Source organism: Mustela lutreola, chromosome 12 (assembly GCF_030435805.1).
Source record: "Mustela lutreola isolate mMusLut2 chromosome 12, mMusLut2.pri, whole genome shotgun sequence".
Classification (NCBI taxonomy): domain Eukaryota; kingdom Metazoa; phylum Chordata; class Mammalia; order Carnivora; family Mustelidae; genus Mustela; species Mustela lutreola.
Genome location: NC_081301.1, coordinates 4,855,490 through 4,876,629, shown reverse-complemented (window position 1 = coordinate 4,876,629; position 21,140 = coordinate 4,855,490). Strand labels below are relative to the sequence as shown.

Below are 21,140 nucleotides of genomic sequence, written 5' to 3'. Positions count from 1 at the left end.
AGAAAAAAAATGATCATCTCGATAGATACAGAAAAGTCATTTGATAAAATCCAGTGTTTGTTCCTGACAAACTCTTGGCAAAACAGAAGGGGAAGGGGATTTTCTTGGCCCGATGAAAAGCACCTGGGAAGATCCTACTGTTGCCGTCACACGTGATGGCTCAAGAATGCCAGAAGCCAAGCCAGCCAAGAATGGCTGCTGTCACTGCTCCTATCTTTCCAGCACTGCACAGGAAGAGCTAGCCAATGTGCCAAGGCAAGAAAAATAAATAAAAGGCATCCAGATGGGCACCTGGGTGGCTTAGACGGTTAAGCATCTGCCTTTGGCTCAGGTCATGATCCCAGGGTCCTGGGATCGAGCCCCTCTGTCAGGCTCCTTGCTCAATGGGGAGCCTGCTTCTCCCGCTCCCACTCCCCCTGCTTGTGCTCTCTCTCACTATCTCTGTCTCTCTGTCTCTCTCTCTCATAAGCAAATAAAATCTTTTTTTAAAAGGGATCTAGATTAGAAAGGAAGAAATTAAACTTCATTCACAGGTAATATGAACACGATCTTTGTTTTTGTTTTTGTTTTCGTAGCTGCTTCTGAATTTCCTGTGGAAATGCAAAGGACCCGGAAGAACCAAAACAACCTCAAAGAAGAAAAACAAAGTTGGAGGACGCGGTATGAGGCTACAGTATTTAGGACCACGTGATATTGTCAAGATGAAGAGATCAAGTTATGCAAAGCCGTCCAGAAATAGATCCGCACCTATATGACTGATTGTTTACAAATGTGAAGAGGCAGTTCGGGGGAAATTCTCCGCAGGACCCATCTCTCTGGGTTCTCAGGCTGGATTTCACGACCCCCGTCCAGCTACACAGGAAGCGGGCAGGATTCAGAGCTTTCTAGGCTCCCTCGATACGGCAGCCCACCACGACTTCTCACACCGTCATTCCTATCGGATCAGCAGCTTCTTGGGAGCTGGGGGTAGGAATCCCCTCGTGCATCGGAAGGAGACAGAACCGGTCCCGGCGGCAGAGTCACTGTGGTGTGGTGCCCTCTGTGAAGAGGGCAGCTGCAGAGGCCGCGGCAGCCTCCCCTCGCTCACCTTTACAGGAAGCGGCAGGCTGTGTACAGGGAGATCCCTTCGCCTCACCCGTAGCAACCCCCGAAGTGCTGTGTTAGCGGCTCAGTCCGTGCTCTGCAGTGAAAGCCTGGTGCCCGGGGCCCAGACCTCGCCAGCTGCCAGGTGTATTCTCCGAGGCCCCGAGGTGCAGAACTCCTCACTAGGCTCCAGAAGAAGTCCCAAAGAGAGTTCATTTTCCATGGCCGACGGCCAGACCTGCAGCCTCACAAAGTGATCACAGAACAGCAGGGCAGGTGCCTCAGTAACTCGCGGGGACATCAGCTGGTGGCCAAGGGGAAGCGCCCTGGCCGCGCAGCCTCTGGGTCCCCCTCCTGCTCCCGGCCACATCTCTGGAAGAGCCGCATCCGGAATAAAGGACTGGGGAAGCCCGAGTTTACAGCCGCCCCCGAGGATACGGTAAAGAACCTTTTCCAGGCCCACCCTTAAATCCAGCGGCCCTACAACACCTCCCAGAACGCTGCCTCCTCCTCCTGCCTCCTTACTCGTGCCCGGAAATAACTTCATTTTATGGAAAAGAGCGTTTTCCAGATAAGTGAATTTTCCAGATGAGAAAAGTTCATCTCTTTAAGCACTTGGAATTTTATTATTTTAACCAGTAGGGAGGGAAGTCTTCCCAAATGACCCACACATGTTCTCTCTCACGCAGCTCTGTAACTGGCTGGCCTACGGGGACTCGCCATGAGCAGCAGGGGCCAGGCTGTATGAGGCCTCTGGGGCGTCGAGACCCACGGCCTCAGACGGACATGCCTTGAGAGTCGTAGCCGGCCTTGGAAAGGAAGCACACTGTGACACACGGCACACTGGGGGACCCTTGAGGACCTGACGTGCGGGGAAGTAAAGCGGTCACAAGACAAGTTGCGAGTCCACTGATAGGAGGCGCCTAGAGTCGTCAGATCCAGAGGGAGAAAGTAGAAAGGCGTCCACCGGGGTGCTGGGAGAGGAAAGCGGCTGTGCGGTGAGTGTTCCCGTCATACGAGAGGACAAAGTTCCAGAGACGGAGGGGGAGGACGGTGGCCCACCGGGTGTGAACGGCACAGCGTTGCACGCTGAAACATGGTTACCAAGGTCAATTCTGCCAGTGTCTTTTCACAAGTCATGATAAATAATAGACCAGTTAAGAACGCTGCTGATGTTCAGAGTAACCGTCAAGCCAAGGTGGCCGGCGGTGGAGATAGCAGTGACTCGGGGACCGCACCTCTAAGCTCTTCCGGATTGTTTCCAACAGCAGAGATTGAGATAAACGTTCACTGAGCCTTAAGCACCTGGTGGGAGAGGCCGAGCCCACGCACAGCTGGGCTGGCCCAGACTGTCAGCTCGGGCAGGGGCTGGCGTGAAGCAGCCCCCACGGGAGTGCTTGGGGCATCAACAGTCCCTGTCGGGCGGCCTTTCCCTGCCTCGCCCCCCCCCACCCGCTTCCACACCTGAGCGGGGATGGGACCAAGGCTGGCCACAGTGCCCCTCGGTCCCACGGCACATGCAGCCTGGGGTGGAAAAAAATCTTTTTCTTTTTTTTTTTTTTTAATTCATTTGACAGAGAGAGAGAGATCACGAGCACACAGAGAGGCAGGCAGAGAGAGAGAGGAGGAAGCAGGCTCCCCGCTGAGCAGAGAGCCCGATGAGGGGCTCGATCCCAGGCCCCTGAGATCATGACCTGAGCCGAAGGCAGAGGCTTTAACCCACTGAGCCACCCAGGTGCCCCGGAAAAAGTTTTTTTAACATCTGGTCACAAGGTCAATAACAGCTAACAGCTGTGGCCTTGGGCTAAGACCCGGGCTTGCCAGTCCCCTGGAGTCCTCCCTCCCCACGAGGAGAGCACCATAGCCCCATCTTGCCGATGAGGAAACTGAGTTTCAGGGCCTTTCCAGCATTAATAGGTCAAATTTCTCTCATACTCACTGTGTCCCCAGAAGCCAGCCATCCTCCGGGACCCACTTCCGACCCTCCAGACCAGTCAGTCCCCCGCAGACTCATGGTCACAGACCACTTCCTGCCGGGGGCGGTAAGCTCCGAGCCGCGGCTTCTCCTGCGCCGGTCAAAGGGCCCCGTAGAGGAGATGGTCGGAAGTACATACACATGTCAAAGATGAGGTGCCACGGCAGAGGGGAAGCCCTGAAAACACTGAGCTGAAGGACAGGCACCAGGCTCAGACTCCATTCCCACAAACTGTCCCGGGTAGGGCCATGGATGGAGACAGGAAGGAGATTGACAGTGGCTTAGGGCTGGGGCTTTGGGGATGATGATACCTGGTGGGTGCAGGGTTCCCCTTTGAGGTGATGCAAACATTCCAGAATTGACTGGGGTACTGGCCATGCAACTGTGTATATGCTACACCCCAACAGACAGTGCATTTTAAATGGGTGAGCTGCTCAGTGTGCGAGCGCTGGCTCGATACAGCCGTGGAAACTGCATGGAAATCCTCTTGTTTGGCCGGCTGGCCGGCACCAGTATGCATTCAGTGAGGGTCTAATGGTCCTGATAATCAGGCCAGTCGTCTGGTCACTGTATGGAAGGAGGGGTGTCTCCGATCTCTCGCCAAAGCCCTGATCCAGTACGGTCGCCCTCGGGCAGCCCTGCGGGCAGGGTTCGCAGCTGCCTCGCATTGCTGGATGGGAGGTTGAGCGAGGTGTGCGTGTCCTGGCTTGTCGATCAGGAAACGCAGGCATGTGAGGTCAGGCAACCAGCCGACCTCACTCAGCAAGACAAGTGGCAGCCAGGAATAGCGCAGGGTTTCTAACTGCGTCTCACTTGCTGCAAATACCCAGCGCCGCCGCCCATCATCTGTCTGATTAAAAAGGGACCGTAAACTATGAAGCAGGACAGCGGCCCTTAAAGCTAAATTGGGCTCAGGCCGGTGCAGGAATGAATCCGGTCTCTGCCTTCCATTCTGCACAGAGCAGAGCAAAAGGCTCTGCCTGGGCCCATGTCGGTGGCGCAGGTTGGCCTCTCTGGACACGGGCACAGAGACGGAGCTCACTCGCTCAGATGGGTTTTCCTGCATTTAATAGTTTTCATCTTCCTGTGTCAGCGAGCCTGCTGCCGACTGGCGTTCAGCCCTAGGCTAGGGGCCTTCCGCGTGGCAGTCCCAGAGGAGCGGAGACGGGCAGGCTGGTAGATGCGGAGTGTGGAGGGGGGTGGCTGGTGTAGCCAAAAGGCAGTGACCCAGCAAGGTCAAAGATGGCTGTTTGAAACCCGCCCAGTTCTGCAACCTCCCAGCTGAATGACCTCTAGCCTGTCCCGCGGCCCCTTCTAAGGGCCAGTTTCCTCATCTATGAAAGTTCCCGTTTTATTGTCATATGCACTCAGTGGGGGCAGGAAGGGCCCTCGAGACCTGGAGCGGGCTCTGCGTATGTGTCTTTGCCAGACTTGGTTATGGGGTAAGGGTTTGGGGTGGGTTCATTTGGATGCTGTGTGTGCACAGTAACCTGTTCCTACGTCCAATATTTGCCCTAATCCAAAGCCCGGACCCCAGCCAGGTGGGAAGCCCTGTCTTTGGGCCCCGCCGGGCAGGACAGATGATGACCAAGAGAGAAATCAAGCAGGAGCTAAAAAAGCACCTGGGGGGCCGATAGAAATGTCCCCAGACCTGCGAGCACCTCCAGCCATGGCCTCTGTGCGGTTCCCACCAAGCGATCTCCCAGCAGGTGGGGTTTCCTCTGTGGCCTTAAGACCTCACCGACAGGGAGCCCAAGTCCAGAGGTTGGACTGTCACCAGAAGTGACCAGAGGTGACAGGCAGGCTGTGTGCAGGGTCATGGCATGCCTGCTTCTCTCCAGCTTTGTGGGGCAGACGGGCCTGGCCCAGCCCCGACAGCCGGCTCTCCCAGGCCCTGCTCCGGCAGGGGACCTTGCGACAGCTGGCTCGAGTCTGGTGTCTGTGTCTCATCCCAGTCTGGGACTTCTAAATTTAACCTGCTATCAGCTTGAGAAGCGGGAGGGCTTCCACTGTGACTAAATGCCACTTGGAATCCTCTTCACTCAGGGCCACCCTCCTGGCACCTTCCCCTCCGGAACATTCCCCCCACTCCCAGCGCGCACCGCCGGCTGCACGTCCTTGGTGGCATATCGGCCCAAAGGCTCCGATGCCTGAGCAACTCTGGCTTTATCCTGGTGTGCTCCAGCTCAACTTTCTCCCGCCACTGGCCAGGCCCACAGCCCTGTTGTCCACGCGTGCACGTGGACACACACACACACACACACACACCTCATGCGCTCTCACAGGCAGAGCTCGGGAGCTGACACCACAGCTGAAACCACGACAGTGAGCTGTACCACCCATAAGCCATCTGGGTGGAGGGCGGCCAGCGGAGCCTGTTATGCAATTTCCTGCTTTGGTGTCTCAGACCCAGGAGACAGGATGCAGAGTGCCGTTGGGTTGTTGCAATGTGGAAAACCCAGAGAAGAAACCAAATCCCCAATGCCCACTGCAAACGGGGGCCCCTTGTCTTCCGCGGCGATGCCAGGCGGCCACCAGCAACCGTGGAAGATGAGCCCATGGCCTGCAGCCGACCAGGCAGCCCCTCCCCAAAGGGAATGAGCTGGACTCACTGTGGGCCTCAGGAAACTGACTGCTACACAGAACCTTCCAGTGTTGGGGCGGGGGAGGCATTTCCTGCCCGGGGAGCCCAGAATGGACCGAGCCAAAGGCACATGGCCTTCTTAGTAGTCGTTGAGCTCCAAACGTATGCTCCGTAGCAACACGCCAGGACAGAGGGTATGTGGTGGTGAGGGTCTGGGCTCCAGGGCCAGGATTCAAACTGATCACAGGGTCTGATCGACTCTGCCTCTCCCCAGATGCAGGACCTTAAGAAGCTTCTTGACTTCTGCTGTCCCTCAGTTTCCTCATCTGTGAAATGGGGACCCTGAGAACACACGGGTTGTTCACACTTGGAAACCAAGCAGAACAGCGTGTGTTCACCGTGTCAGCTAAGAGGCAGTGACTTGGGGAATCCCCACTGTCCATACAGCGTAAACGGGGCTCAGAGGGGCTCAGCGTCTTACCCGACTCATGCACATTGCCTTGACTCCATGGCCCACCTCCCACCTCCCGTCCTTTCATAAGAAAGTTCTCATTAGAAGAAAGTGTTTCCTACGAGGGCGCTAATTCCACGCCACCCCCTTTTGTCAGCCCCTGGCCGAGGGCAGGGCACCGAGCCATGTTCTAGACTGACACCGTCCTACAGCCGTTTCCCCGTGTGAAGACAGGTTCGTGGCCCCATGGCCAACGGAACACTAACTCCCCCTTGTCACATGGGTTTCTCCTGTTTGCCAAAAGTCCAAGCTGCCCCCAAGTCTGGCCTCCACCTCAAGCCTGCCGTCCCTCCTCCGACCAGGGCACCAGCCAGGGGCACTCTTGGCAGGGACTTGAGGTCTCAGGGCCGCGGACGGCAGAGGGTGCGTGAACAAAGCCACCCCCCTCCAAGTGCGCTCGCTCCCTTGGCCAGAACACAGGGCCACCAAGCCACACATGCGCCACCACTTCAGAAACACCTTAGAAACATCCAGAGCCTAGGCAGGCCTACTTTAAAATTACATTTTATTTCTCTTTGTGAATATTTGTTGTTTCTTTTTTAAAAAGGTTTTACATGTTCTTCAAGAGTCTCGTGGCTCCTGGTAAGTGCATTGGTTTGTTTTCACAGTACTCTCCACGGCCGCAGACGGTCCTTATTGCTGGGGGAGTGTGTCCACGCCAGGGGAGGGGGACACCACAGGGACTGGGGACCCAGAGGAAAAGCCTGGGGTCTGTGCTCCTGACAGGGAGGAGGCCCAGGGACCAGACCCAAGGTCCTTGGCCGGACCTTTGGCCTCTCCAGGGTCTTTCCAGCCCCGTCTTCAGAAAGGCCAGGAAGGACAGATTGGGGTGCCGGAGGGGTAGGGTGAATCAAGGAGCAAGGCGAGCGGGGGCCCAGGCATGCGGTAGGCCCAGGGAGGCAGCCAGAGCAGCTTTGCCCCCTCCCCGTGGGCACAGCCGTGGTCCCGGGCAGGAGAGCTTGCTCCCACGCAGCAGGTAGGTCTCGGGGGCGGGGGGGGACTCTGCCCCCGACAGCTCAGGACCACTCCTACTGTCCTCTCCTGCACCCGCTCCTCGCACAGGGAGACGACCCAGCCCAGCACCCGAACCCCAGCCTCCTGACCCCTCGCCCAGGGCCCTCCCTCCTTTTTTTTTAGTGCAAGAAAGACCTGAGTGCAGGGAAGGGCCGCTCCCTTAGGAGGCCAGGTCCTGTCCACGGCAGCGGGACGCCGTCAGCCTGACCCCCACCGGCCCTTCCCCAGAGGTAGAGCTGGGACCCATCGTCCCCCTCACTCGAGGCTGTGGCCTCTCTGGGTGACAGGGTCTCCGTACACACCAAGGGGAACAGAGAGTTTCCAGGGGCAAGGCCCTGCACCTGACAAAGGGGTTCCCCAAGCAGCACGGTGGCGCCACATGCCTGCTTCGGGTCCAGCTGTCCCAGGATAGCCGTGGGCCTGCTGTCAGGAGCGGCGCGTGGGAGACACACGGGACATTGAGCACCCCCGGAGTAAGTACAAGAGCAAGGTGCCCCGCAGCCTCCCACGCTGTCCCCGGGACTCCTAACAAGTGGCTCATCTGCAGCAGAAATGAATTATTTTTCTTTTCTGACGGTTTTCTGTGCTTGGGTCATACTAGTTTGAGTGCAGAGCCGGGTGCAGTAGCTGTGGGGGTTGGCAAGCTTGAAGGGGGGGGGGTCCCCCGCAGCTCCTACAAGCAGCCTCCAAGGCAGACATTACCAAGAAAGCTTGGGGTCACTCAGGACCATCCTCGGACCCTGGAGGGCCCTGGACCTGAGGGACGGTGGCCCTCCAGACTGACCTCACTGTCCCAACCAGCCTCCAGAGCGGCCCCAATGCCTGTCAACCATGGCCCCATGTCACCCCCGCCAGCCTAAGGCCCTGGTTTTCTTCCTTGAGGATAAGCAGCAGGGGGCAACCGCCTGATGGCCTCCCCGGCCTCCCCACAACCAAGACCACCTATCCTTGGGTGCCGCCCCTGGGCAGCTTCCTCCCACCTCCAGTCCAACACTGGCACCCAGAGCCCACCTGCAGCTTCTCCCAAAGCGCCTGGGAGGAGCACCCCTGAGAAGGAGCCAGGAGGGAAGCTGCCTGCCTCGCTTATCTTCGAACTAAATCTGGCTCAAGGTGGCGGGTCCTCCAGGCGTCTGGGGCCAGCGGGGACAGAAAAGGCAAAGCAGCACAACACTTAGATGTGCCTGCGGAGCTGGGGGGTGCTGAGATGGCAGAGCCCAGGGCTCAACCCTCCCTCTCTCCGCCCAGATCCGCCCCAGGCAAGTTAAGGCTGCCGGAAGAGGGGAGCGCGCAGCCCCAGCAGACCCCGCCCGTGGGGGGAGCGCAGGGACCTTCTCCCAGGGGTGGGGACGGGGCTTGCCACCCAAGCCTGAGAGAAGGGGTTCCTTAGGTGGTCGGTCTGGCTTCTGGTTGCGTTTCTGCTGGAAGGAAAGAATGGGCAGCTGGTTTGAGGTCTAAGTCTGTCCCCCACCCCTCTGTCAAGACAGCCCGGACGAGGGCCCGGGAGGCTCTCTCTCCTCCCTGCCCTGCCCCCTCCCTCGCCTCTAGCAGAAGATGAGCCGTCAGTAGAAGAGAGATCCTGCTTTCTTTGTCTGGTTTGGGCTTTTTCCTTGAAATTCAGCTTAAGGCAAAAGTTTGGCAAAGCAAGTCTACGTAAGGCCGCGTCACGGAGGACGACGTGGGGAGCTGCCATAGGGGCCGCCGCTCACAGACCAGCAGGAGCCGCCAGTCAGGGCCGTGACCAGCTCCACCGTCTCCTGCCCCTGAACCTCGTAAAAGAGGTGTTTAAAAAAAAGAAGAAGAAGAAGAACTGAAAAAGCAGTTGTTTCGGGAGTCTCGCAAGTGAATGACTGAAACTGCCAGGAAAGGAGACCCAAGGTGAAGGGGGGGGACGTGGGGTTGGGTGTCCCAGCCGGGCCTCCCCCTCCCCGAGAGGAAGCAGGTGCCAGGAGGGCTGGGGGAGCCATCCTGGGGCATGTGCACAGTGAGATCCGCCCGCTCGAGAAGGTAGAGTGGTTGCATTTTGCTGAATGACTGCAGAGTCCGTGGGTGTGCTTGGAGCGGGGTTATTATTTGCGTCTGGCCTCGCGGGGCGCCCTGGCTGTTACCGGTGCTTGGGTGGGATCACCACCAGCGGCTGCCCGTACTTGGGCCGCCACATGAGGACCTGAGCGTCGTTGGCATTGGGCTTGACCAGGGCGCTGGGCGGTATCGGCTCGTTCTTGCTCAGGATTTTGGGCTGGTCCTGGGCGATGGGCTCCCGCAGCCTGGCGCGCTGGCCCAGGGGCCGGTTGGGGTTCACCTCGATGCTCAGCTGCATGCGCCAGTGCAGCGTCTGTAAGATGATCATGTCATTGGTCGAGGTGTTGGTGGCCACCAGCCACGTGGTGAAGCTCTGGTCCCGGTAGATGTTGGTCAGCTTGGCCACATTGCTCTCACTGACAGGCACGGCCCACGTGACGCTGGGATAGAAGTTGTCGTTCATGCTGATGATGAACTTGGAGTCTCTCTTGGTGGGGCCCACGATGGTGCACGTCTCCGTGGTGTTGCCGTACCAAGGGTAGTTCACCCCGTCTGAGTCACTGATGGCCTCGATCTTGCCCTCCTGGAGGTCCGGGAGCTCCCAGCTGGACCTGAGGACAGGAAGGCCAGTTCACTCAATCAGCCACGCACGAGGCTGCGTCCCCCCCGCCCCCCGGGGTGGGGGCACAGGGACAGGCGATGCACAGACATCCACCATCAACATCTGGGCTCCCCCAGACACAGCCCGCTTCAAAGCCACATCCTGTTCTCCTGCATCCTCTCCAACTAGTCATCATAATGTTGCTGTAATACCCCTCAGACAGAAGAGGACACCAGCCTGTTTCCCGTGTGGCTGGGGGCACAGTGGCACCCGGGGAGCCCCTACCTTGGACACTCATCAACAATCGTGTCCATCCCGCCAGACAGATAAAGACAGTGAAGCCAGGGCCAGGGGGCTTTTTCCCCGGCAGTGGGGCCTGGGACCCAGGCAGCCTGACTTCATCCAGTGCCGTTTTCACCTGAGCACCTGTAATACCGAAGCTCAGGACCCTCCGCCCCCAGATTTCTGCACAACGGGGTAAGCCAGCAGCGCCCCCCCGGGATACAGTACTTGATACGGTACAAAATGCACTCCTGTTCACAGCAGGATCATTCGCTGTGGCCAAAAGATGAGAGACCCACGTGTCCCTCGGCAGGAGAATCGATAAACAAAATGGGGTCCATCCACATGCTGGACTATTACTCAGCCCTAAAAAGGAAGTGTTGCAACATAGATAAACCCTGAAGACATCATCCTGGGTAAACTGAGTCAGACACAAACCGGTAAATACTATATGATTCCACGTGTAGGAGGTCCCTAGTGTGGTCAAATTCATAGAAACAGAAAGCAGAACAGCGATTGCCAGAGGGAGGGGCAGGGAGTCAGCGTTTCACGGACGCAGCGTTCCAGGCAGAGAAGACGGAAAAGTTCTGGAAACAGACGCACAACGATGTGGATGTGCCTAATGCCACTGAACTCAAAAACGGGGGAAATGGCCGATATCGTTAGGTGTGGCTTCTCGTTATAAAGAGATGCCCTCCTCTACCCAAACGTGTCATTTAATGTTAGCAGTTAGCAAATTTGGGGCCACTCCAGGAGGGATGAATAGGAATGCGATGTTGCTAATTTTCCCGTTTACTTCCCTTCTGTTTTGAGTTTATTCCACTGAAAAAGTCACAAATTAGGGTAACACCTGCCTACTAGGCCACCTCCTGCCTGGGGCCCTGAGCTCATCAAAGTCCCAGGGAACTAGGGCAGCAGCTCAGACGACCTCCCATTTCTGAGGTCCCCATCAGTCCCCAAGAGCCACCAGGCCACAGCAGCCACGGGTGGGTGGTAGCAGGCCTGGGGCTACCAGCTCCCCTCTTAGGTGGGTACCGTGGGCCAGAGAAGGAGTTTACAGTCCTTGTCCTGGATTTCTCAGAAGCCCGTGCCTTTGCCCCACCTGTGCTCAGGTGCCCGGAAGGCACCCATTCTGTCCTCTCACGGTGGCTCTACCAGCTTGCAAAAGGGTTTTTTTCAAAGGTAGAAAATAGGGCAGCTGCTTGGTTCAGACAGTACAGCATCTGACTCTTGACCTCAGCTTAGGTCTTGATCTCAGGGTCCTAAGTTCAAGCCTCAAGTCGGGCTCCATGTGGGGCCTACTTGATCATAATCAATCATAATCATAATTAAAAAGGAGAGAGTAAATTTGCAAAAGGAACTTTGCTCTTCCGTGGTCCCCTTTCACTGCCCAAGAGCTGGCTTGTTTCAAGGGAGGGGGACTCGGCAGCAGAATGGCCCCTTCGCCCAGCCTCAGATTTGCTTCCCCCTCCCACCCCCAGATGCCCGCCGTGGCTCAGTCACGGACAGGTGACAGTCCTCGTGAGCTGACAGCCATGTCTCATGTGAGCTATTACTCAGAACCAAGTCCTGGGGCATCTGCCTTCAAATCATCAGAGGCCAGCACGGACTGCCCGGGGTCCCGGTCCCCGCCCCTCCCCCTCGCCAGGTGGTGGAAGGGAACTTCCGGGAGACGCAGACCAGCCTGGACCCAGCCTCAGTCCAGCCACCAGCTCTGATTGGTACAAATCTCCGATCATCCGTTTTCCCATCAGTCAACTGTGGATAATCCTCCCCACCTTGCAAGATTTTTTTGATTCTTAAGCGAGTCACTCTACAGGGCAGTACATGGAAGCTCCTGGAAGCCATGTGCAGGAGGCGTTCAGAGGTGTGCGGCCCTGACTGACCTGAAGCTCTCTGACCCCAGTTACAGTTTGGGGATGACACATTCTCCGAAGGGAACGAACTCCATGCAGTCTCCTCTGAGATTCCGTTTGCTCTGGAATGACCTTGGACTTCATGGCAGACCCTCAGCTCTTTCCTCCACAGCACGGAGGGGCAGGCTGGGACCCCAGCCCTGCACATGCTGAATCTCCTCCTTTCTGCACAGCAGAGATGCCGTAGGGAGGCCACTGCAAGGGGCAAGCCAGCCTCCCAGGACCGCTCGAGCACACAAGTGCCTGGCCAGTGGGTCGATTGGGAGTAGAGACATCTTGTGGGTAAGTGTAGACAGGCCTGTGTCCACGTTCGCACACGAGCAGAAGACACTGGTCTCCCTTGTGTCTACCCCCTTGATCAGTTCACTGGCTTCTGCTGGTCTTCAGGGCATGACCAGCCAGAGAACGTGTGGGACCCAGTACAAGCAAAACTCAAGATCTCCTGTTCAAAAATGGAAGAATTTCAACATGGCATCAGCAGAGCACTGAACCGTGCGCGGGGCATTCCAGATCATGGGCCCAGGGCAGCCATGCAGTCTGCACACCAGGAAACTGCCCTGGTGCCACCTGTCACACACCTGCCTTCGTCCTCGTAAGTGTGTGAATCCAAAGGACAGCAGGCTAGTCCAGGCTTGAAGCTGGACTTTGGAACCCTCTGGGATCCCCTCAAATCACATCTGAATCAGACTCCTCAGCTTCCTTCACGCCCCATCCATCAATTCACCAAACGTTTGCAGAGCACCCATTATCAGTGTTTGCAGAGCACCTGCCACTGGAGGGCCCCACATCCTCTGGCCACCTGGCACCATCCTTGACTCTCCCTCTCACCTCTGAACGTCCCCCTTCCTTTTGCCTTCACGCTGGCCAGGACCTCCGCCTAGGTCTCCCAGCCTCTACTCCTGCCTCCTACAGTATTCCCCAGGAGCCTACGTGATCTTCTAAAAACATAAATCTGCTCACACCATCCCTGCCTGCAACCCTGATAAACCTGCCATGACTCCTCATGGCCCTTAAAGCCGATGTAGTCAAAGCTCAGGACCCCTCTCGGTGGAGTGCACGCACATCCACGCCCTCCCCAGGCTCCAGAACCAACCCCCAGGCGCTCCTGCTTGTGCACTGTCTCACCCAGAGCAGGTGCCCCTGAAACAACCCCTCCCAGCACAGGCCATGCCGGCAACAGCGGTCATGTTCCCCACGCCTGTCCCCCGTGTATACAGGTCAATGCAGTGCTTCTCCTCAACTACCCTGGGGCCAAGACCAGGGGCACTTGATGGAAGAGGCTTGGAGACAGGAGACCCCTCGCTCAAGGTGACGCAACCACAGGGCCACCAGGCCGGGACCCACAGCTGCAGTGAGCTGGTCCCCAGCAGCTGCCAACAGACCCTCACTCAACACGTGCACACGCACAGAGCCCTGCCCGGCGTGCGCACACACACACGCGCTCTGAGCACCATGACTGCCGGAGAACATGAGTCTGACGGGTCATAGAAAAGCCTTCCGTGGGGGCGCCTGCATGGCTCCATCCGGTAAATATCTGACTCTGGGATTCGGCTCAGGTCATGATCGCAGGGTCCTGGCATGGAGCCCCGCGTCAGGTTCTGCACTCAGCAGGGAGCCCCTCTCTCTCCCTCTGCCCCTCCCCATCCGTCATGTGTGCATTCTCTCTCCAATAAGTAAATCTTAAATAAAAAAAAAAGAAAAGAAAAGCCTTCCCTAGAGCCGGGGCGGCGGTGCTGTGCTGAGGGGCAGGGGTGGGGGCTGGGGAGCATCACCCTGGACTGGCCCAAGGCAAAGGCCTCTCAGTGGAGGGTGAAGGCACCCAGGGATGCCCAGGGCAGCATCTTGGGAGGGAAGGGGAGACCTGAGCCTTGTGTGACCTTGGAAGACAGCAGCACGCCGCTCCCCGTGGCTCTAGGAACAGCCCTGGTCCGTGCCAGGTAGGGGCGGTGAGCCTAGGCCCAGCAGGGCTGGCCCCTCGTGCCCTGGGGCTCCCCACCTCTCCCAGGGCTCCCGCCGCATTTTGAGTTCTGGACCCCAGAGCCAGACTGGACTGGCTCAGCCCTGAGCGTCAGAGCCGAGTTTCCAAACTCCACGTCTCTGTTCATCTCGATCCTGTCCACGAATCTCCTATATTATTATTCACTCAAATTTTTTCCTTAAAATCCATCATTTTTTAAAAACTACATTGAGTTTTTCCTAAGAAACACACCAAAATAACATGTTGGGTAGGCTAGATATATTTTTTTTCCCTGATATACATTAAAATAACTATGTTGCTTTACATCCAAGTTATACTTAGGCTTAACCGAGTTCACTTAAATATTATTTCACATCCCACAACTGATGTCCGGCCGACACTCTGAGAGCCTCATTTACAAACAAGGATTTGAGGCTTGAGGGCAAGAGGGCTGTCCGCACCAAGGCTTTTCTGCCCACGCTGGTCTCCGGGCCTCAGATGGGTCACACGGGCTCTCAGGCCTTATCTTCCCCCACTCCCAGTCTTACACATTTCACAGTTCCGTACCATTTGCAAAGAGTTCAAATTCTGTAAAAGTTTGCAACCAGGAGCCCAGTTTCCTGACTTCTGCCCCACGAGGACCCCCACAGGGCTGGCCCCTTCCCTCCAAGCGCCTGCTCTCCAACAAAGGGTCTGGAGGAGTCCCCCCTTCCTGCCTGCTCCTAGGGTTTCCCCCAAACAAAAACCCCACTCCTCCTGGGGCCCAGCCCCCCTCTGTGTCCAGGCCATAGCCCGGGTCCCCCAGAAAGGACCAACAGTGCCTGTCTGATTTGAGTTCTTAGTTACAAAAGCTGTGCTCTATTTTTTTTTTTTTAAGATTTTATTTATTTATTTGAGAGCGAGAGAGAGCACCAGCAGGGCAGAGGGGGAGAGAGAAGCAGATTCCCCACTGAGCAGGGCCTGACATCCGAGACCATGACCTGAGCTGAAGGCAGACGCTTGACTGACTGAGCCACCCAGGTGCCCCAAAAGCGGTGCTTTTCTTAAAAAAAAAAAAAAAAGTCAAAAAGAGTATAAAGTAAGAAACCAAAGCCACGTCTCCCATGCCTCCCCCCACCTCCCTGAGGTTACTCCCCACATTACACTTGGGTAAACACCCTTCTAGACCTTTCTCTGGACAGACACGCAGCACACATCGCCACTCACAGTGTTTTCTTTTTAACAAAGTGGGGCTGGCTCCTGCCCTGCGTATTTTACAACTTCTGTAAGAAAACGCCCCACGAGGACCGTTTCCCCCGTGGCGACACCCCCGGCCTGGCCTCCTGGGCAGTACCCGCGTTGGCAGACCACGCTCGCCCTCCCCACCGACGGCCACCGGAGCCGCTCCTGGCACTTTGTGGGCGTTTTCAACCTCGTATACATCCTTACGCCCTGGCTCTTCCGTTCATCGTTTGGCAATTTTTTTTTTTTTTTTTTTTTTTTTTTTTTTTTTTAGGTCAGGAGATTTTTTTTTTTTTGTCCGCCTACTATATGTCAGGCACCGGGCCAGGTGCTCCAAGTCTCTGTAAGACCAACTCCACGAGCAGAACTGCATGAAGGACGCGTATATTTGAAATTGTCAGAGATCCAGCCAAACCCACCTTCCAGAAGCTGCCGACCTCGTGCCCCTCCAACAGCGAGTGAGGCCGTCCACTTGCCACCACCCCCACCCCACCCCCACCGCTGACCCCAACACGGGGCATTAGGGATCAGTTTCGTTTCTACCTGGATCTGATCAGCAAACAACCAAGGATCTCCGGATTTAATTTGTTATTTCCCCGATCACTGTGGCGGCTGGGTCCCCCCGTGCACGTCTCCGGGGGCAGCCTTCTTTTGTTTTCGGGACTCGGAAGGGGAGGGTTGGAGCCGTCGCTTGGCTAGGGCCGGTCCACGGGGAGCTCTCTTTGGGCCAGGCAGCCCCCCCCCGCCGCCACCGCCACTTCCTCCCACCCCAAAGCCTGGAAACAAGGACTTCCCTCTCCCACCCGAGCCGCCCTCGCCTCCGCCAGGGCCCGGCAGATGGGGGAGGCCACCTTCCGGTCCCAGAGAGGAAGCTTCGTCCTCGATTGTTCTGTGCGGGGCCCGCGGCTGCAGGAAGAGGCCACGTGGTCCCCCACTGGAGCAGAGCAAGCCCCCTTGTGTCAAAGGCGGTTTCCTCATCCTAAAACGAGGACCCCAAGAGGTCCTGGGGAGAAAAGAGAGGAAGGGGAGCCGGGGCGGGTGTGCACATGGCCCAGCTCCAGCGTCCCCCCTCCGCCTGAAGCCTCAGTCCCCAGCCCCGCCACCCCTGCCCGGCCCCTTCCCACCAGCCTCCCGCAGCCCTGACGGCAGGTGCCATCGCATGCTCTGGCTGGAAAGACCCCCCAACCCCCCGCCAGCAGGTCTCCTCACTCGAGGCTCCCACGCTGTAAGCGGGTCCGCGAAACCCAGCCCAGAAGAGAGCACAGCTCTACGAGAGCCATCTTTCTGCGGACGCGGCCAGGGACCGCAGGATCACCAGTGAACTCGTAGCAGCTCCGCCACGGACAGGGCCACCGATCAGGTGCGTGGAATGCACCAGGCACTGTGCTGAGCTCCTACGGCGCATCTCCTCCCAACACCTGGCGAGGGAAGGACCCTTCTCCCCATCTCAAAGAGGGGGACAGAGAGGCTCAGAAAGGTTAAGAGACCGGCCCCAAGTTCGCAGCTGGGCTAGGGCGTGGGCAGGGAGCACTGGCCGCCCACAGAGACCCTCTCTCTTGAGCTCTTCCTCCCCTAGCCCCCAACCAGCCCTGGGCCTCAGCCACGCCCCAGCTTCCCTGGGGGCCCCCGGGGAGGGCAAGCTGGGGACAACATAAAGCGTCTCCCACACAGGCTAGAAATTGTGACTTGTCACGTCGAAGGCTGTGCTGGCTGACAGGTGGCGGTTGAGGAATCGTGGAGGAGGGGGCTGTGGAGGCAGGTGTCTCCAACAGTTTGGGGGAGGTGGCTTTTAAAGCAGTGTGGGTGGGTCGAAAACCATATAGAACCCTGCGAAGCTGGCACGGAGAGACGCTGCCGTCCGTAGGAGTCGGTGTTCGACTGAGGCGTTCCAATTCAAACGGTTCAAACCCGGGTGTCATTCTAAAAAGTTCTCCTGGATTAGAGATTAATTTTAAGCAGGGATAACGTGCAGGGGTATTATGGGTTTTGCTTAAGTATTTGGAATTAATATTTTGGATTCAAGCCCGTTTGTAAAGGGACAGAAGCCCTACCCTTGACCTTTGCCTCTGGGCTGTTCTGACCCCAGGCCATGAAGGCCCAGAGTGTGGGTTTCATTTGAAGTATTCACTTGTGAGGGTCTCGGCCAGTGGTTCTCGGTCAGGGGTGACTCTGCACCCCTCCCAGGGACATCGGGCAAGGTCCACAGACAGCTTGATTGTCCGGCGGGGGCGGAATTCTCTGGCACCAAGTAGGCAGAGTCTAGGGAAGCATCCCACGCCCCACAGTGCACAGGACGGGGGCAGCTGTGGCCCGCCCGTGTCTCTGCACAGTCCCTCCTGACCACCCCTCGCTTTCTGCATTGTCACGGGGCTCAAAAAGACAAAAAAGCATCCTTTGGGGTTGGAGAGATCGCACCTAAAATGCTTCCGTTTGCACTGGAGAAGGAGCAGACACTGGGCTCTCTCTAAACGAGGCCTTCTCATTTCCAGAGCGCCCGGGTCGAATACAGAGCTCTGCCCACGGATCAGAGGAGCCCCGCGCTCGGTCATTCCACTTTTTAATACGATTCGGCCGGTGAGTCCTAAGTGGGGCTGCTTCCAACTCAGCGTCACAGCCACAGGGCGGTCACCTAGACCTGTCCTCTCTCGGGGCCCTCAGAGCCGCCTGCGGGGACTTCTTTCCCTATCCCAACAGCTGACACACAGCACCAGGGGACCAGCCAGGGCCCAGAGCCAGGGTGGTCGGCTGTTCTGGCCCTGGGCCTGAGCGCAGGAGGGGTTGCGGCACACAGGCTCTGCCTTCTCTGTGGGGCTGGTCGTGCCCCAGCTGGGAGTTCAGGCCCAGGGAGGATGGGTGCAGGGGACACAGGCCCCCTCCATCCTGTAAGAGGTGCCTCAGGGAGGGGAGGATACTAAGGGAAACAAGTGGAGAGCGAGGAAAACGGCCTTCAACCTCTGAAAACACAAATCATCCGTGACTTGCACTATTTTTAAATTTTTAAAAGTCAGGGAGTGGGCGCTGTGTAAAAGACGGAGACCTGGGCTCAGGAGAAACTTCGGGACCGCGGGAAGTCTGCATCACTCTGAATTCTGCAGCCTCGGCCGCAGCCCCGCAGCGGAGAGGATGGTCACGGTAACAATGTCAAAGACAACAACCCTGGGCCTGGCACCGTGCCGACCGCTCGACAAATGTCACCTCCCGTGATTCTCGCAGTAAGCCGCGGGGCAAGGACTGTGACCGGCCCGGTTTGCAGACAAGGAAACCGAGGGCCAGAGTGGCTCAGATCACAGCCTGGAAAGTGCAGAGCCTGGACTCCCGCCCAGGCCCGCTCGACCGCAGCTAGGTGTGCACCGGGCGCTTCTAACCAGGAAGCAAGGACTGGCACGTAAAGGTTAAGTCATCTCGGGTCTCCGGCCTCAGGCCTGCCTCCAGCAATAGTGCCTAGAAGGACGAGGAGCCACCAGAGGGAGGCTTCCAGGCCTTGCGCACACACCGGGAGGCAGACCCCAGCCAGGCCGGCCCCTCCCCGCAGCACACCGTGGTGTCGGCCTCAACTCAGCGCCCCGGTCCTCCCGCAAGTCCTCCCTCCTGGCACTCTCACCTTCCCACGTTCCGCGAGTCCCTCTGCCTTCCCCTCCACTTCCAAGGAAGAAGACAGGCTTTCCCTAAAACCCCTAGAAAAACCTGTGTCTTGTCCGTCCTCCCAGACCCTTTACAAAGTCCCAGAAGACTTCCGGTTTAAGGCTTCCTAGGAGAGTCCACACCGAGGAGCTAAGAATGTTTCCCTCCTTGCCGTGGGAAGTCAGCGCCCTGCCTTGGTTAACAGCCACTTTTGAGAATCAAAAGGCTTCGGGTGTAGACATCAGTTTGACGGAGGAACGTGCCCCCCCCACCTCTATGGGGCGGTCCCGGTCACCCCCCCCCACCCTTTGCCACCTTCCTCCTGTCTCCCTTCCAACTTCAGGGATGCCCCGGGAGTTGTTCAGTGGAAAAGCGACAAGATCCGGGGTCCCACCACCCTCCATCCCCTCCTCACCCCCTCTAATTTTGGCGGGGGGGTTGTGTGCCAGGATGTCCTGAAATCAGCAAAAAGGTCCAACCCCCAGGGACCCCCCCTGCTCCGCTCCTCCCTGGCAGAACTGGGAAGCAGGGTGCGCGGGGTGGCAGGCTGCCCTCAGGGCCTGCCTAGCTCCCTCTGAGGGACCTCGTGCTCCGAAAGAGCTATTTTCACCGCCGAATCTCAGGGCGGCCCTGAAAGCTGAGTTGGTTTCCTTTCTACTGGTACTCTTTCCAGAATGGGGATGACCACCTCTGCGGCCAGAGAACAGAGCAGAAAAGTAGACCCAGGTTCCGCGTGGCCCGCACCAAGACGTGCATTGTCCTGGGAACATTCTGGAGACCAAGCTGGAGAGAAGCAGCCAGTATTAGGGCCCCTCTGGAGCCTTCGGGACACTGATAGGGGATGTCTACATACAGCGGCCTTCTGCCTCGGGGAGAGAAACACGCTACTCCGTGAAGCAAACTAGGTTTCTAAAACTAGCCATCCTCTCCAACAAAACACCGTAGGAACTGCAAAGCCTTCCCCCAGGCCCTCACGCACCTCTGAAAACACTGCAGAGACAAGTTCGAGCCCAGCACAAAGCTCGATACAAATAACCACGGAGGCATCCAAGGGCCCCATTCCCCTCCGGAGTATGGGCCACAGGTGCCTCCCAAGGAGGCCTGAGCCGGGGGGGGGGGGGGGGGGGGGGCAAGCCTCAGCCTTTCTCATGGCGCCGGGACAGCACGCTTGTCAGATTTGCCAAAGAGACGCCTGGTGGAATGCGCCTCTACAAATGGGCCTCTTACAGGCAACGACACAGGAACCCCAGGGGCTGGTGACACAGGGAGGAAAGGTCCCAGAGCCATGACCCCAACCCAAATCGACAGGCAACCCGTTGAGAGCACCAGGCCAAGAGGGAGGACTCAGAGGCCGCTTCCGTACCTGCCTGAAGCTTCCCCTCTGGCCCCAGCTCCCACCCCAGACCCCCAAGCTCCCCAGCCTGAGCCGCGCCCCCAGCACCTGCCCCGGGCCGTACTCACATGCCCTGCTCCCCGTACTGGTTGTAGAACTCCATGTGGCTGCACGCCTGAATCCAGCCCACGATCCAGGTCTCTTTCTTGGGGATGGGCGGCATGACCACCTGGGCTGAGGCACGGAAGTGGGGTGTCCGGTAGCGGAGCACCACGCTGGAGGACTCGTCGATGCTGGTGGGGATGGGGTCGATCGAGGCTTTCACATCGATCACGGTGATACCTTCCCGGAAGACTCTGGCTTTGCCCCCGATGCTCTGAATACAGCCCATGGCACACAGTACCGCTCGGATCTCCAGGGAGGGCCAGCAGTCCCAGAGGAAAATGGGCATTGAAAGGATGGAGGCGGCCCGACCCAGTGCAGACGGTACTGCTCTCCGACCTCAAATCTCAAGACCGATATCCATAGGATAGAAAATTCACTGAGTACAGGGTCTTTGCATATCACTCTCTCCGGCCCGTTTATAAATAAGGATTTTGCTGCATTTCAAGAGCCCTGGGTTCTCTCTTCTGCTAGCAGTGGACAAAAATCACCGATATTCTTTGGGTTAAAAAAAGGAAAGTTTGGAGGCTAATGGACAATCATGTTGTTCAGACATGCAGCCCTTCCGTGCCTCACACGCGGGGAACGCAGCTCCGAGACGCTCCTGAAGTCTTGGGGCGAAGAAGGCGGAGGCCGGCAGACACATCAATGAGGAAGGCTCGTCCCCTGCGCGGTGCGGCCCCGCTCGCTGCAGAAGTCCGGCTTCCTGCCCTTCTGCCTTCCGCACGCGCTCGCGCGGGCCACACGCACCGGCCGCTCGCCCAACGGGGCCGGATCAATGGAAGAGCAGTTTCTGTTCGAGCGCGGAGGCCGGGGCGCCCTCGGGGGCGAGCGCCGACCCGCGGCTTCCAGGAGGCGAGC

The 21,140-nt window shown here is 57.9% G+C and overlaps 1 protein-coding gene and 3 long non-coding RNA genes across 5 annotated transcripts in view; 2 read left to right on the top strand and 2 right to left on the bottom strand.

Moving 5' to 3' along the window:
- The window catches only part of LOC131812548 (uncharacterized), a 15,839-nt gene extending 11,693 nt beyond the window's left edge, over positions 1 to 4,146 (bottom strand). For both annotated transcript variants that reach the window (XR_009346393.1, XR_009346392.1), the window contains exon 1: positions 3,023 to 4,146. This is a non-coding gene — a long non-coding RNA (uncharacterized LOC131812548). The remainder of the gene's footprint in view (positions 1 to 3,022) is intronic.
- Positions 391 to 6,835, top strand: LOC131812549 (uncharacterized). The gene is made up of 3 exons (XR_009346394.1): positions 391 to 1,522; positions 1,773 to 2,081; positions 6,701 to 6,835. It is a non-coding gene; the product is annotated as an uncharacterized LOC131812549 (long non-coding RNA).
- On the bottom strand, positions 6,642 to 21,140 carry FAM78A (family with sequence similarity 78 member A). The gene is made up of 2 exons (XM_059142237.1): positions 20,246 to 21,140; positions 6,642 to 9,797 (listed from the first exon to the last, which is right to left on the bottom strand). The coding sequence occupies exons 1-2, from the start codon at positions 20,566 to 20,568 to the stop codon at positions 9,269 to 9,271; spliced, it is 852 nt and encodes a 283-aa protein (XP_058998220.1). The 5' UTR covers positions 20,569 to 21,140; the 3' UTR covers positions 6,642 to 9,268.
- On the top strand, positions 15,465 to 18,238 carry LOC131812550 (uncharacterized). Its single transcript, XR_009346395.1, has 3 exons — positions 15,465 to 16,523; positions 17,653 to 17,737; positions 18,168 to 18,238. It is a non-coding gene; the product is annotated as an uncharacterized LOC131812550 (long non-coding RNA).